The sequence below is a fragment of the Bos indicus genome, chromosome 10 (genome assembly GCF_029378745.1).
Source record: "Bos indicus isolate NIAB-ARS_2022 breed Sahiwal x Tharparkar chromosome 10, NIAB-ARS_B.indTharparkar_mat_pri_1.0, whole genome shotgun sequence".
Classification (NCBI taxonomy): Eukaryota; Metazoa; Chordata; class Mammalia; order Artiodactyla; family Bovidae; genus Bos; species Bos indicus.
In genome coordinates, this window is record NC_091769.1 from 81,010,689 (window position 1) to 81,025,668 (window position 14,980).

At 40.0% G+C, this 14,980-nt stretch overlaps 1 protein-coding gene across 4 annotated transcripts in view; it reads left to right on the forward strand.

Annotated features, from left to right (window-relative positions):
- The window catches only part of SLC39A9 (solute carrier family 39 member 9), a 45,198-nt gene that overhangs the window by 13,956 nt on the left and 16,262 nt on the right, over positions 1-14,980 (forward strand). For 3 of the 4 annotated variants that reach the window (XM_019969117.2, XM_019969116.2, XM_070797765.1), the window contains one exon: positions 5,139-5,247. The exons of the other annotated variant lie outside the window; for it this stretch is intronic. In XM_019969117.2, the coding sequence (XP_019824676.1) occupies positions 5,139-5,247 (109 nt within the window). The remainder of the gene's footprint in view (positions 1-5,138; positions 5,248-14,980) is intronic. 4 annotated transcript variants of the gene reach the window in all.

Consider the following 14,980-nt stretch of genomic DNA (forward strand, 5'->3'; position numbering starts at 1 on the left):
ATTTACTCAAGTTTACCTCAGAGATCTCTTTTTTCCAAATTCTCAAATTCTTTTTTTTCTGACTCTTTAAAATGATATTGTAATACAGATCTTGGGCTTCCCTGATGGCTCAGTGGTAAAGAATGTACATGCATTGGCTGACTTGAGTTTGGTCCCCAAGTCAGCGAGATTCCATAGAGAAGGAAATGGCAACCCACTCCAGTATTCTTGGTTGGGAAATCCCATGGACAGAGAAGCCTGGTGGGCTACAATCCATGGGGTCACGAAAGAGTCAGACACGACTTTGTGAAATCTAAACAACAACAAATACAGATCTCATTAGCCATAATCTGAATCAGATGTCCAGCAATAGCAGAATGGTAAACTGGTATTCTTAGGGCTATTATCGATAAGCGTCTGTGAGTGTTTTTATGCAAGTTTTGGGGGGACACATATGCTTTCATTTCTCTTGGTAAATACCCAAAAGTGGAATGACTGTTTAACTTTATAAGAGACTACCAGTTTTCTGAAGTGATTGGACCATTTTATGCTCTGCCCAACAACATATGGGAGTTCCAGTTGGTCTGTATCCTTGCCATCATTTAGTGGTGTTGGTCTCTTTAATATTAGCCATTCTAGTGGGTGTGAAGAAGTATCTCATTATAGTATAAGTTTGCATTTTGATGATTAAATAATGTTGAACATCTTTTCATGGGCTTACTGGCCATTCATGTATCTTTTGTGAAGTATCTGTTCAGTGTTTTACCTATTTTTAACTTTAATTTTGTCTCTTACTGAGTTGTAATCATTCTTTGTATTTCAAATGCAAGTGCTTCGTCAGTGGCTTAGGTTGTGTTCCCTAGAATACAGACCCTGAGAAGATTTGCAGAAAGATTTACAGGAAGTTTATTGGGTGGTGTTCTTGGGAATAACCAAGTGTTGCTCAGTCGTATCCGATTCTTTGTACCTCCATGGACTGTAGCCCATCAGACTCCTCTGTTCATGGAATTCTCCAGGCAAGAATACTGGAGTGGGTAGTCATTCCCTTCTCCAGAGGATCTTCCTGACCCAGGGATCAAACCTGGGTCTCCTGCATTACAGGCCACCACATGAGCCACCAGGGAATAACACCTATGAAAGAATGAGCAGGATTAAGCAGATGAAGAAGTTGAGCTGTAATTTGGTTGCAGTGGAGGCCTCAGATCACTCCACAGAAGGCACTGAAGCTTTATGGCCCTTCTGAGATATTCTGACTTGAGGCTTTGTACCTCCATCTGCATAGCAGCAAGTTGGGCTAGTCACTGGATATGGACTTCTCGAGGGGAGGGAATATAACTTTTAGGTTATTGGCCTAAGGGCAGTGTCTCAGAGGGACTTAGCTGAAAGCCATCAGTAGGCAACATTGCCAGCACTTGGGGGAACAGGTATCTCCAACCTGAAGGGGCCTGAGTGTATATTGTTACCATACACCCACCACAAATATATGTATTTCCAGTACAGGTATATGTACTTTCTTCCAGTATGTAGCTTGCCTATTCATTTCTTAATGGATCAGCAAACATTTAAAATTCTGATGTTGAATTTTTTTCTCTTAAAATAGTTTGTGTTTTTTGTGTCCTTGTTGAGAAATCTTTGCCAACTCCAAGATTGCCAAGATTTTCTATATTTTTTTCTAACAGCCGTTGAGTTTTAGGTTTTATATTTAGGTGTATAATCCATCAGGAATTAATTTTCATTTATATGATGTGAGGTACCACCCAAGTAATTCTTGAAGGCAATTAGCTCTTTCCGTTTTAGGTACATCCCTTTCCTCTCATCTTCCCTTAATTTGCAAAGCTGAGGCATCTTTCATTTCCATTTCCCAGAGTAGAGCATAGTCAAAACGCTGACAGGACAGGCTGCTTTCCCAGTGATTTATTCATTAGTTTGAATTGTGGAGTTCTGAAACGAAGGCCCTCAGATGAAGTGATAGTCTGGGGCAGTTTTACCCTTGGTTTTGTCCTTTCTTTGCAGTAAAACTTGACATTCGTGATTGTTTTAAGCAAAGGTGACTTTTATGAATTGTTTAGAGAGAATGATGAAAAGACTAATTACTTGCCATGTCAGAGCTGTTTTTCCATCTTGTGTTCTCCATACTCTAACAGTTGGTCTCAAATGAATGCTGTGATTAGCAGTGCTTTGGTGAGTTTAGTAACTTGGAAAAGACAAAGACTCTTAGAATAGCTCAATATTGAACATTAAAATAGGAACACCAGCTGTTTGATGTCCTTTTCCCAAAATACTTCAACCACGTTCTCTTGTTGCCTCCTATATCTTCATAGGATGTGTAGAAATATTATTTTAAAGAAGAGTTGAGGTGCTGACTTGTTAACTAATTTGAACATGGAGTTAGTTCTGCCTCCCAAGCCACTGCCCCAACCATTGGAGGGTTTTTATACAAGCTGTATAGTTGTATACCATTAGAATGCAATCACTGAATGTGTTCAGAACTCTCTCAGTTTGTAAGTCATTAATAGCCACCCAGAATGTGTGAAGGGCTGACCTGGCCTAGATGCTAAGGGGATTCCCCTCATGCTATAGGGCAAGTATTAGCTGGTGCTGACATTGCAGCTATAGTCCCCCCATTTTCAATAGAGACACAATAGACATGGGTCCCTTCTTTCTTCCCAAACAAGGAGTGGGTAATATTTCTACTAACTTTTCAGCTAAGAACCTCCCTTAGAGGCAGTACTTGTATGTGTATATTCCCACAGCTTCACAGTTGCAGCTTCAGTAGTATTTCAGAACTAATACAACCATTGTTATTTTTGATAACCTCATAAAAGAAACTAAAACAGAAAAGGCGAGTATGTGATATACTGTGAAAATTATTAAAAGTTTTTCATAAGCAACATTAATGCCCTCTTGTAGTTTTAAAGATTATTTTTCATACTCCCAAGACTCTAAGAAGGGTACATCGCTGCTTCAGGAAATTTTGAAACATAATCCTTTATATCCTTTATGTCAGGTTACAGTCTGCTAAGGAAATCTGAATAAAAAGAAAAAACTGGTATTAGTGGATTAAAGCCATAGATCATTTATGGCATTGATTCTAATGATGGTTTCATAGATGTGTACTTCCAAATACATAAAGTGGTATACATTAAATATCTACAGCTCTAGTATGTCAATCTCAATCCAGCATTTTTTTTTAAACTAGAGGACATTTTAGTATTAAACTATGTTTTTTCATTGTATGAGTATGTTTCATTGTATGTTCATTGCAGATAAAAAAATTTTTATAAATTATATATCACATTTATAAACTATAAAGAAAAAATTGTGTTTATAATAGCCAGGACATGGAAGCAACCTAGATGTCCATCAGCAGATGAATGGATAAGAAAGCTGTGGTACATATACACAATGGACTCAGCCATTAAAAAGAATACATTTGAATCAGTTCTAATGAGGTGGATGAAACTGGAGCCTATTATACAGAGTGAAGTAAGCCAGAAGGAAAAACACCAATACAGTATACTAACGCATATACATGGAATTTAGAAAGATGGTAACGATAACCCTGTATACGAGACAGCAAAAGAGACACTGATGTATAGAACAGGCTTATGGACTCTGTGGGAGAGGGAGAGGGTGGGAAGATTTGGGAGAATGGCATTGAAACATATGAAAAGTCATGTATGAAACGAGATGCCAGTCCAGGTTCAATGCACGATGCTGGATGCTTGGGGCTGGTGCACTGGGACGACCCAGAGGGATGGTATGGGGAGGGAGGAGGGAGAAGGGTTCAGGATGGGGAACACATGTATACCTGTGGTGGATTCATTTTGATATTTGGCAAAACTAATACAATTATGTAAGGTTTAAAAATAAAATTAATTAAAAAAAATAAAATTATATTAGAAAAAAAGAATGTAAAAAACCATACAAAAAAAAGAAAAAATTGTTAATGTTTTACACTTGTTCTGTCTATGGGTATACTTTTTCAAAAGAACTATGAGATTATCCATATGTATTGTTTGCTCGCAGCTTTTCCTCGTAGCAATATATCATGCCTTTTTTAAAAATTAATTAACATTTGTTTTTGGTTGTGCTGGGTCTTCGTTGCTGCGCGGGCTTTCTCTTGTAGTGAGCGGGGGCTGCTGTTTGCTGTGGTACACGGCCTTCTCATTGCGTTGGCCACTCTTGTTGTGGGGCATAGGCTGTAAGAGTGCAGGTTGCAATAGTTGCAGCTCGCAGGCTGTAGAGTGTGGGCTCTGTAGTTGTGGCACACGGGCTAAGTTGCCCCATGGCATATGGGATCTTACCGGATCAGTGATGAAACCCATGTCCCCTGCATTGGCGGGTGGATTCTTAGCCACTGGACCACCAGGGAAATCGTGTCATTACCTTCTGTATCCATGAGTAGACCCCTGTCATAATTTGTAATTGCTGAGCTACTAACATTTTCACTTTTCACTTGGTGCTCTGGTGAAGTATTTTAAGTTTATTAGCTAATCTCCTTTCTTGGACATTTGTATTCTTAATATGTACAGTGGCCACCTTTTCATAGTTCTTTCTTAGGAAAATTTCTAGAGGTGAAATTGCTGGATCAAAGAATTCACATTTTTGAGGCTTTAAATCTAAATTACCAAATTGGGGTCCATATAGGTTGTAGCAGCTCCCATTTCCTCCAGTTTAAGATGAGTATGCTAACTTCTCCCTATTGTAGGTAGTAGACAAGTTTTCCCACATCACTGCCAATCTGGTAAGCTTAAAAATGGTATCTCCTTGTTCTAATTGGCATTATTATTCATGAAACTTGGGCTTCCCCGATGGCTCAGCAGGTAAAGAATCCACCTGCAACACAGCCGAAGCAGGAGACAAGGGTTTGATCCCTGGGTCAGAAGATCCCCTGGAGGAGGGCATGGCAACCCACTCCAGTATTCTTGCCTGGAGAATCCCAGGGACAGGGGCGTCTGGTGGGCTACGGTCCATGGGGGCGCAAAGAATCAGACACGACTGAAGGGACTGAGCACACTTTGATGAAGCTGACCCTTTTTCATGTTCACTGGCCATTGTAGATTTTGGCCTCACAAATAAGCAGCTCACTGCAGATACTTCGGGAACTTTTCCCCTGTTTAGTCATCAATCTTCAACAGCTTATGTTTTCTTTCCAGGAGCGACTAAAGCTGGTGACTGTTTTGGGTGCCGGCCTCCTCTGTGGAACTGCACTGGCGGTCATCGTACCTGAAGGGGTGCACGCACTTTATGAAGATATTCTTGAGGGTGAGAGAGAGATGGGCCTTCTTTGAGCTATGTTATTGATGTGGAGGGCTCAAAAGAGAAGCTTGGTGATATTTTTTTCTGAAAACAGTTCACACGTTTGCCATAGAAATATGCCAAAGCATATCTTTTGATGTTTTTGACAATAAACACGTCAGTAGCAGTTAGTGAATTGAATGCCTCTGTCCACGAATACCACTTAAGATTTATTTGCAATAACACATGAATTGTGGGCTTTCTAAGAATGACAATCATTCTTTTTAATGCCTATGCAAAACTTCCAAATTCCTACATGACAATGATTGTGTTTTTAGTGTTCTTTAATTAAAAAAAAATATATATATATATAGATAGGTAGATAGATAAACACATTTGGATTCAAAGACTCCTTTAAAAATTTTTTTAAACCATTTTGTTTCTAAATTTTATGCATTTATTTATGGCTGTGCTGGGTCTTCATTGCTGTATTGACTTTTTCTACTTGCTGTGCACAGGGTTCTTATTGCGGGGGCTTCGTTGCAGAGCATGGAGTCTAGGGCATGCAGGCTTCAGTAGCTACAGCACATGGGCTTGGTAGCTGCAGCTCCCAGGCTCTGGAGCACAGACTCAATAGTTGTGATACACAGGCTTAGTTGCTCCAAGGCATGTGGGATCTTCCTGGATCAGGGAGGGAACCCATGTTTCTTGCACTGGTAGTCGGATTTGTTACCACTGAGCCACCAGGGAAGCCCCTCAAGGACTCTTTATAATGAACCTTCTAGATAATGAGGACTTCTGTAGTAAAGGATAACTAAGGAATTAAAAAGACGTCTCCTGACCCTAATAACAAGCAGAGAACAGTACAGCTATAGAAGATTAAATGCTGGGCGGTCAGCTTGGTTCATTCATCTGCTGAATGATTTGGTCCTTTATATCAGCTGGGAGGCATACTTGATTCAGATTTGTGATTCAGCAAAATCAGATTCCCACCTGTCATTAAATGTCCCACTTGACTAAAACCACAAATGTTATATTGGTGAGCTGATTTCAGATGCCAAGAGTCTGCTAGACTTTAAGAATAGAATAAAGAGGTCAACACCTTCCAGATTTCTTACTGCTGCTGCTGCTGCTAAGTCACTTCAGTCATGTCTGACTCTGTGCGACCCCTTAGACGGCAGCCCACCAGGCTCCCCCGTCCCTGGGATTCTCCACGCAAGAACACTGGAGTGGGTTGCCATTTCCTTCTCCAATGCATGAAAGTGAAAAGTGAAAGTGAAGTCTCGCAGTCGTGTCCGACTCTTTGCAACCTCATGGACTGCAGCCCACCAGGCTCCTCTGTCCATGGGATTTTCCAGGCAAGAGTACTGGAGTGGGGTGCCATTGCCTTCTCCGAAATTTCTTACTAGTCACAGCATAATAAATAGTTTTTCACATGTTAGTAGAGGAAAAAAACTGTCCTATATTCAGAGGGATGATGCTCATATGCCTGGGGTATGAATATGGTCATAGTGGTAAAGAATGGGGATCATGGGGGTTAGTGCAAAGTAGGACAGAGGCTAAGGATTGGTCAGCCTTAGGAGGAAAAAATAACAAATTAGGATCCTTAGAGCAGTGGTTTCCACTCTTTTTTGATCATATATTCTATTGAGAAAAAAAGATAATACATGTGCTATTGCATTGATACACTCTACCTTATAATACACTCCTTAAATAGAAAATTTTGGAAAATGAGATTTAAAGTAACAGTATATAGATCAGTATTTCCTTTCATGTTCCAGTGGATCATCTTGAGTTTTCCTGCATGTACTCATTCCACTGTGGAAATTACTCTGCTGGTGTGCTAGAAAACATTCAGACTATGATTAAAAGACACTTAAAATTTGTTTTGCTTGGCTTTGTGCTAAGAATTATGGGTGGTAGTTGTTTGCTAAACTTGTCTGATAATAAAAGTTTCTTGAGGAAGGGGTGCATTTTAAAAGTACAGTTTTCTGACCCCCAACCTAGATTATTTAATCAAAATCTCCAGGGAAGGTATTTGGGTATATCTAATTTTAACACGTTGTCAAATGATTCTTATTAGACAAGTTTAGGAAACACTAGAGTAGGGGAAAAAAGTGCTTCAGCTTTAGTTTTTTTTTTTGTTGATAGTTTTATGAGATGATAATGTATATACCATATTTCAGGTATACTTTTAAAGTTAAATGTAGCTACTATGTGTTGGGTTGCTTTCCTTTATTTTCAGTTTTCCTTGTTTTGGCCCAAAATAATTTTGTGGATTCGTTTGAAGATAGATACATGTACTTTATAAACCTATTTTTTGAAAAATAAGCATTCTAATTTCTTTAACCTTTTCATCACAGATTATTTTCCTGCCCCAAGCCAATCATTAAAAAATCTTTTAAGGGACTTCCCTAGTGGTCCAGAGATTAAGACTCTGTGCTTTTACTGCAGAAGTTGTAGGTTTGATCCCTGGTCAGGGAACGAAGATCCCACATGCTGGTTGGCCTTCATTAAAAAAAAAAGAAAAGAAATATTTTACAACTATTTTCACTTACATATTTTATATTCACAAGGCAAAAAGATATGACAGTGAAAGATGAAGCCCTCAGGTTAGTAGGTGCCCAATATGCTACAGGAGATGAGTGGAGAAATAGCTCCAGAAGGAATAAAGAGGCTGAGCCAAAGCAGAAGTGATGCCCAGTTGTGAATGTGGCTGGTGGTGAAAGTCAAGTCCAATGCTGTAAAGAACAATACTGCATAAGAACCTGAAATATTAGGTCCATGAAACAAGGTAAATTGGAAGTGATTAAACCGAAGGTGGCAAGAGTGAACATCAACATTTTACTAATCAGTGAACTAAAATGGACAGGAATGGGCAAATTTAATTCAGATGACCATTATATCTACTACAAGAAGCCCTTAGAAGAAATGGAATAGCCCTCATAGTCAACAGAAGGAGTCCAAAATGCTGTTCAGTTCAGTTCAGTTGCTCAGTTGTGTCCAATTCTTTGCGACCCAATGAATCGCAGCACACCAGTCCTCCCTGTCCATCACCAACTCCCAGAGTTCACCCAAACTCATGTCCATCGAGTCGATGATGCCATCCAGCCATCTCATCCTCTGTCGTCCCCTTCTCCTCCTGCCCCAATCCCTCCCAGCATCAGGGTCTTCTCCAATGAGTCAACTCTTCACATGAGGTGGCCAAAGTATTGGAGTTTCAGCCTCAGCATCAGTCCTTCCAATGAACACCCAGGACTGGTCTCCTTTAGGATGGACTGGTTGGATCTCCTTGCAGCCCAAGCGACTCACAAGAACCTTCTCCAACACCACATTTCAAAAGCATCAATTCTTCGGCACTCAGCTTTCTTCACAGTCCAACTCTCACATCCATACATGACCACTGGAAAAACCATAGCCTTGACTAAACGGACCTTTGTTGGCAAAGTAATGTCTCTGGTTTTGAATATGCTATCTAGGTTGGTCATAACTTTCCTTCCAAGGAGTAAGTGTCTTTTAATTTCATGGCTGCAGTCACCATCTGCAGTGATTTTGGAGCCCCCAAAAATAAAGTCTGTTTCTACTGTTTCCCCATCTGTTTCCCATGAAGTGATGGGACCCGATGCCATGACCTTAGTTTTCTGAATGTTGAGCTTTAAGCCAACTTTTTCATTCTCCTTTTTCACTTTCATCAAGAGGCTTTTGAGTTCCTCTTCACTTTCTGCCATAAGGGTGGTGTCATCTGCATATCTGAAGTTATTGATGTTTCTCCCAGCAATCTTGATTGCAGCTTGTGCTTCTTCCAGCCCAGCGTTTCTCATGATGTACTCTGCAAAGAAGTTAAATAAACAGGGTGACAATATACAGCTTTGACGTACTCCTTTTCCTATTTGGAACCAGTCTGTTGTTCCATGTCCAATTCTAACTGTTGCTTCCTGACTTGCATATAGGTTTCTCAAGAGGCAGGTCAGGTGGTCTGGTATTCCCATCTCTGTAGGAATTTTCCACAGTTTGTTGTGATCCACACAGTCAAAGGCTTTGGCATAGTCAATAAAGCAGAAATAGATGTTTTTCTGGAACTGTCTTGCTTTTTCGATGATCCCATGGATATTGGCAATTTGAATCAGTACTTGAGTGCAATCTCAAAAATGATAGAATGATCTCAGTTTGTTTCTAAGGCAAACCATTCAGTATCACAGTAATCCAAATCTATGCCCTAACCACTAATGATGAAGAAGCTGAAGCTGACCAGTTCTATGAAGACCTACAAAACTTTCTAGAACTAACACTAAAAAGATGTCCTTTTCATCATAGGGGACTGGAATACAAAAGTAGGAAGTCAAGAGATACCTGGAGTAACAGACAAGTTTGGCCTTGGAGTACAAAATGAAGCAGGGCAAAGGCTAACAGAGTTTTGCCAAGAGAATGCACTGGTCATAGCTAAACACCCTCTTCCAACAACACAGGAGACAACTCTACACATGGACATTACCAGATGGTCAAAATTGAAATCAGATTGATTATATTCTTTGCAGCCAAAGATGGAGAAACTCTATATGGTCAGCAAAAACAAGATCTGGAGCTGACTATGGCTCAGATCATTAGCTTCTTACTGCAAAATTCAGACTTAAATTGAAGAATATAGGGAAAACCACTAGGCCATTCAGGTATGACCTAAATAAAATCCCTTACAATTATACAATGGAAATGACAAATAGATTCAAGGGATTAGATCTGATAGAGTGCCTGAAGAACTATGGACAGAGGTTCAGGACATTGTACAGGAGGCTGTGATCAAAACCATCCTCAAGAAAAAGGAAGGCAAAATGGTTATCTGAGGAGGCTTTACAAATAGCTGAGAAAAGAAGAGAAGCAAAAGGCAAAGGAGAAAAGGAAAGATAAACCCATCTGAATGCAGAATTCCAAAGAACAGCATGGAAAGATAAGAAAGCCTTCATAAGTGAACAATGTAAAGACATAGAAGAAAACAATATAATGGAAAAGACTAGACATCTATTCAAGAAAATTAGAGATACCAAGGAAACATTTCAGGCAAAGATGGGCACAATAAAGGACAGAAACAGTACGGACCTAACAGAAGCAGAAGATATTAAGAAGAAATGTCAAGAACACACAGAAGAACTTTACAAAAAAGGTCTTAATAATCTAGATAACCACGATGGTGTGATCACTCAACTAGAGCCAGACATCCTGGAGTGTGAAGTCAAGTGGGCCTCAGGAAGCATTACTACAAACAAAGCTAGTGGAGGTGATGGAATTCCAGCTGACCTATTTCAAGTCCTAAAAGATGATGCTGTTAAAGTGCAGCACTCAATACGCCAGCAAATTTGGAAAACTCAGCAGTGGCCACAGGACTGGAAAAGGTCAGTTTTTATTCCAATCCCAAAGAAAAGCAATGCCAAAGAATGTTCAAACTACATCAAAATTGTGTTCATTTCACACGCTCGAGCGCAAGGTTATGCTCAAAATCCTTCAAGCTAGGCTTCAGAAGTACTTGAACTGAGAACTTCCAGATGTACAAGTTAGATTTATAAAAGGCAGAGGAACCAAAGATCAAATTGCCAACATCTGTTGGACCATAGAAAAAGCAAGGGAATTCCAGAAAAACATCTACTTCTGCTTCATTGACTACACTAAAGCCTTTGACTGTGTGGATCATAACAAACTGTGGAGAATTCTTAAAGAGATAGGAATACCAGACCACCTTACCTGCCTCCTGAGAAGTCTGTATGCAGGTCAAGAAGTAACAGTTAGAACCAGACATGGAACAACAGACTGGTTCCAAATTGGGAAAGGAGTACGTCAAAACTGTATATTGTCACCCTGCTTATTTAACTTTTATGCAGAGTACATCATGAGAAACGCTGGGCTGGAAGGAACAAGCTGGAAGAAGCACAGGCTGGAATCCCGGGAGAAATATCAATAACCTCAGACATGCAGATGACACCATCCTAATGGCAGAAATCATAGAGGAACCAAAGAGCCTCTTGATGCAGGTGAAAGAGGAGAGTGAAAAAACTGGCTTAAAACTCAACATTCAAAAAATGAAGATTATGGCATTTGATCCCATCACTTCGTGGCAAATAGGGAAAAACTGGAAACAGTGACAGACTTTATCTTCTTGGGCTCCAAAATCACTGCAGATGGTGACTGCAGCCATGAAATTAGAAGACGCTTCTTGGGAGGAAAGCTATGACAAACCTAGACAGCATATAAAAAAGGAGAGACATCACTTAACGGACAAATGTCCATATAGTCAAAGTTATGGTTTTTCCAGTAGTCATCTATGGTTGTGAGAGTTGGACCATAACGAAAGCTGAGTGCCAAAAAATTGATGCTTTCAAACTGTGGTGCTGGAAAAGACTCCTGAGAGTCCCTTGGACAGCAAGGAGATCAAACCAGTCAATAAAGGAAATCAACCCTGAATATTTCATTGGAAGGACTGATGCTGAAGCTGAAGCTCCAGTATTTTGGCCACCTGATGTGAAGAGCTGACCCACTGGAAAAGACCCTGATGCTGGGAAAGATTGAAGGCAGGAGGAGAAGGTGGCAACAGAGGATACAATAGTTAGATGGCATCACCGACTCGATGGACATGAGTTTGAGCAAACTCCGAGAAGTAGTAAAGGACAGGGAAGCCTGGTGTGCTGCAGTCTGTGGGGCTGCAAACAGCTGGACACGACTGAGCAACTGAACAACAACAGCATTCAGTCTTTTTGGCATGAATGACTACGTTTTGTCAAATCCATAAAGTCAAAATACAGAACAGTTCCATCACCCTCATCTCCTTTTGTAATCAGACTTTTCCTCCACTTCCAATCTTGAGCAACCTCTGATCTCCTCTGTGTCTATAGTTTTGTCTTTTCTCAATGTCATATATATGCAGCCTTGTAGTCTTTGGGTCTGACTTCTTTTAGTTAGCTTAATGCAGTTGAGAAGTCATCCTGTTGTTTGGTGCATCAGTGGTTTATACCTGCTCCAATATTCTTGCCTGGAGAAGTCCATGGACAAAGGAGCCTGGTGGGCTACAGTCCATGGGGTCACAAAGAGTCGGACACGACTGAGTGACTAATACCCACATCCCGTAATATGAGAGTTCCAGTTGACTCCCTTCCAAACATTTCGTTGTCTCTTTTGTTTTAGTTTTTTATTTTAATCACCCAAATAGACGGGTAGTGGTGTCTCTGTGTGTATCTCTGTGTGTTTTGATTGATTTGACTGTGTTGAGTCTTAGTTGTAGCGTGAGGGATCTTCCATCTTTGTTGCAGTGTGTGGGATCTTGTTCCATCAAACCTGGGCCCCCTGCATTGGGAGCGTAGAGTCTTAGCCACTGGACCACCAGGGAAGTCCTTTCCGCTCTTGCGTTATTGTTGTTCAAGCCAACTTTTCTCCAAACTTTGAGAAAGGAATTTGTGTACCTGTAACTGCAGCCTATGGTTTAGTTCTTCTGTGGACCTTATAATTATGATAATAAGCAGGTATTTTTTCAGAGCTCGGTATACCATGTTAGCTAAGTACTCTGACACTTTAATAAGCAGTATTAAATACAAATTAATGTGAAAAGGAACTTCGCACATACTCTTCTACAATTATAGCTCTAAAATCACTGGACTTAGATGAATATCTGTGTTCATGTGAGGAAACAGTCTTCCTGTAGAAACAGAAGTTTTGAGAACATAGTTTATTGAGTACTGCAGTACTTGTTTACTGTGGATGGAGCTAATGTTTGAAACCACAAAAATTGTTTTAAAGTAGAGGGTTAAATCTGCTATTACATTAACATTTATCCTATCCTCCATTAATAAAAATGGAGCTCTTTAAGGCTCTTATACTTTACTTTCAGGATTCTGAAATTGTTTGATTGTTCAGTACTGTATCTGACCAGATATTCACTCCAGATGTTTCACATGTTCATGTAAATCTCCTGAATTAATTCCGTTTAATATACAACTATGTTCCTGAACATTTAGTGAGCACTTAACCACAATACCAGGTATTGTGTGAATATATTGCCTAATCATTCACAACAACCCTCTAAGGTGGATACTGCTTTATAAATGAGACTTTTGAACCCCTGAGAGGTTAAATAATTTGCCCAAGGAACTCAGCCAGTAAGTGTCAGGACCAGGATTTGAACACAGGCCGCCTTACTCCGTCTGAAGTCTACACTTTTAATGACACTCTGCTATGTGGTGAACATTGTAAGGAATTTCATATCACCAAAACACTGTATATCTGCTAAAGAAATGTAAGTTTCCTACCTTATAATGAGATTTTTTTTTCTTTCAGAAATAGTGGTATTTTGATTAAAAAAAAAAAGATTCATTAACATCCCTTTAAAACATTAGTTTTATTCATTTGACTATAGTCAGTTTTCTCTTTTACATGATAAACAGATAGTAAGTAAGAGCTACTCTACCCTGTTGGGCTTCCCTGGTGGCTCAGACCATAAAGAATCTGCTTGCAGTGCGGGAGACCCAGATTCAGTCCCTGGGTCGGAAGAGCCCCTGGAGAAGGAAATGGCTACCCTCTCCAGTATTCTTGCCTGAAGAATTCCATGGATAGAAGAGCCTGGCAGGCTACAGTCTATGGGGTCACAAAGAGGCAGATGCCACTGAGCGACTAACACTTTGACTGTTACTGAAAACACATCAAGTGTAAAGAACTGTCTGTCTTTGCCCAGAAAAAAAAAAAGTATATAATAAAAATCTGTAAAGGTTATAAGATATAAGTAGAAGGTAAGAAATTTAAAATAATCAGTACAGGCCGAAAATACAAACATCAAAGCGGGGTGTCACCCTTCCCCACAAAGAAACAGATTACCTGAAGGTTTGATTCTTAGAATGTTTTGTCCTTTGTAAATGTTAATCTGAAGGAGTTCTAGTGAATGTCTTCAAAGGGCAAATTGATTCTATTACATTTATCAAAAATTTAACATATGTGTCTGTAACATCAGTTCAGTTCAGTTCAGTCGCTCAGTTGTGTCCCGACTCTTTGCAACCCCATGAATTGCAGCATGCCAGGCCTCCCTGTCCATCACCAACTCCCAGAGTTCACCCAAACTCACGTCCATTGAGTCGGTGATGCCATCCAGCTGTCTCATCCTTTGTCGTCCCCTTCTCCTCCTGTCCCCAATCCCTCCCAGCATCAGAGTCTTTTCCAGTGAGTCAACTCTTGGCATGAGGTGGCCAAAGTACTGGAGTTTCAGCTTTAGCATCATTCCTTCCAGAGAACACTGTAACATAGGAAGGCTATATACCATACTGGTGGAGCTTATTGGAAGGATCCCTGTATGAATATCTATGGAGAGAATTAAGCCCATGATGATTTGCTGAACACTCTGTTAGTGGCATGAGAAATATATGTCTGATGAGCAATATCCAGTGATAATACTGAGTGTATATACTTTGCAGTGGGGAATGTGACATGGACCATGCCTCAGTTATTCATTACCAGCCAGTGCCCTGTGTGAAACAGACACAACAGTAACAACCTGAAAGTTCTTTCAAGAATGAGTACCATATGTACACGAATTTTAGTTAAATAGCTGGGTGTTAAAATTTTTTATTTTAGTATAGTTGATTTACAATGGGGTATTCATTTCTACTGTATAGCAAAGTGACTCAGTTGTACATATGTATATTATTTTTCATGTTCTTTTCCATTATGGTTTATCACAGGATATCGACTGTATAGTGCCCTGTGCTGTGTGGTAGGCCCTCATTTCTCCATTCTATCA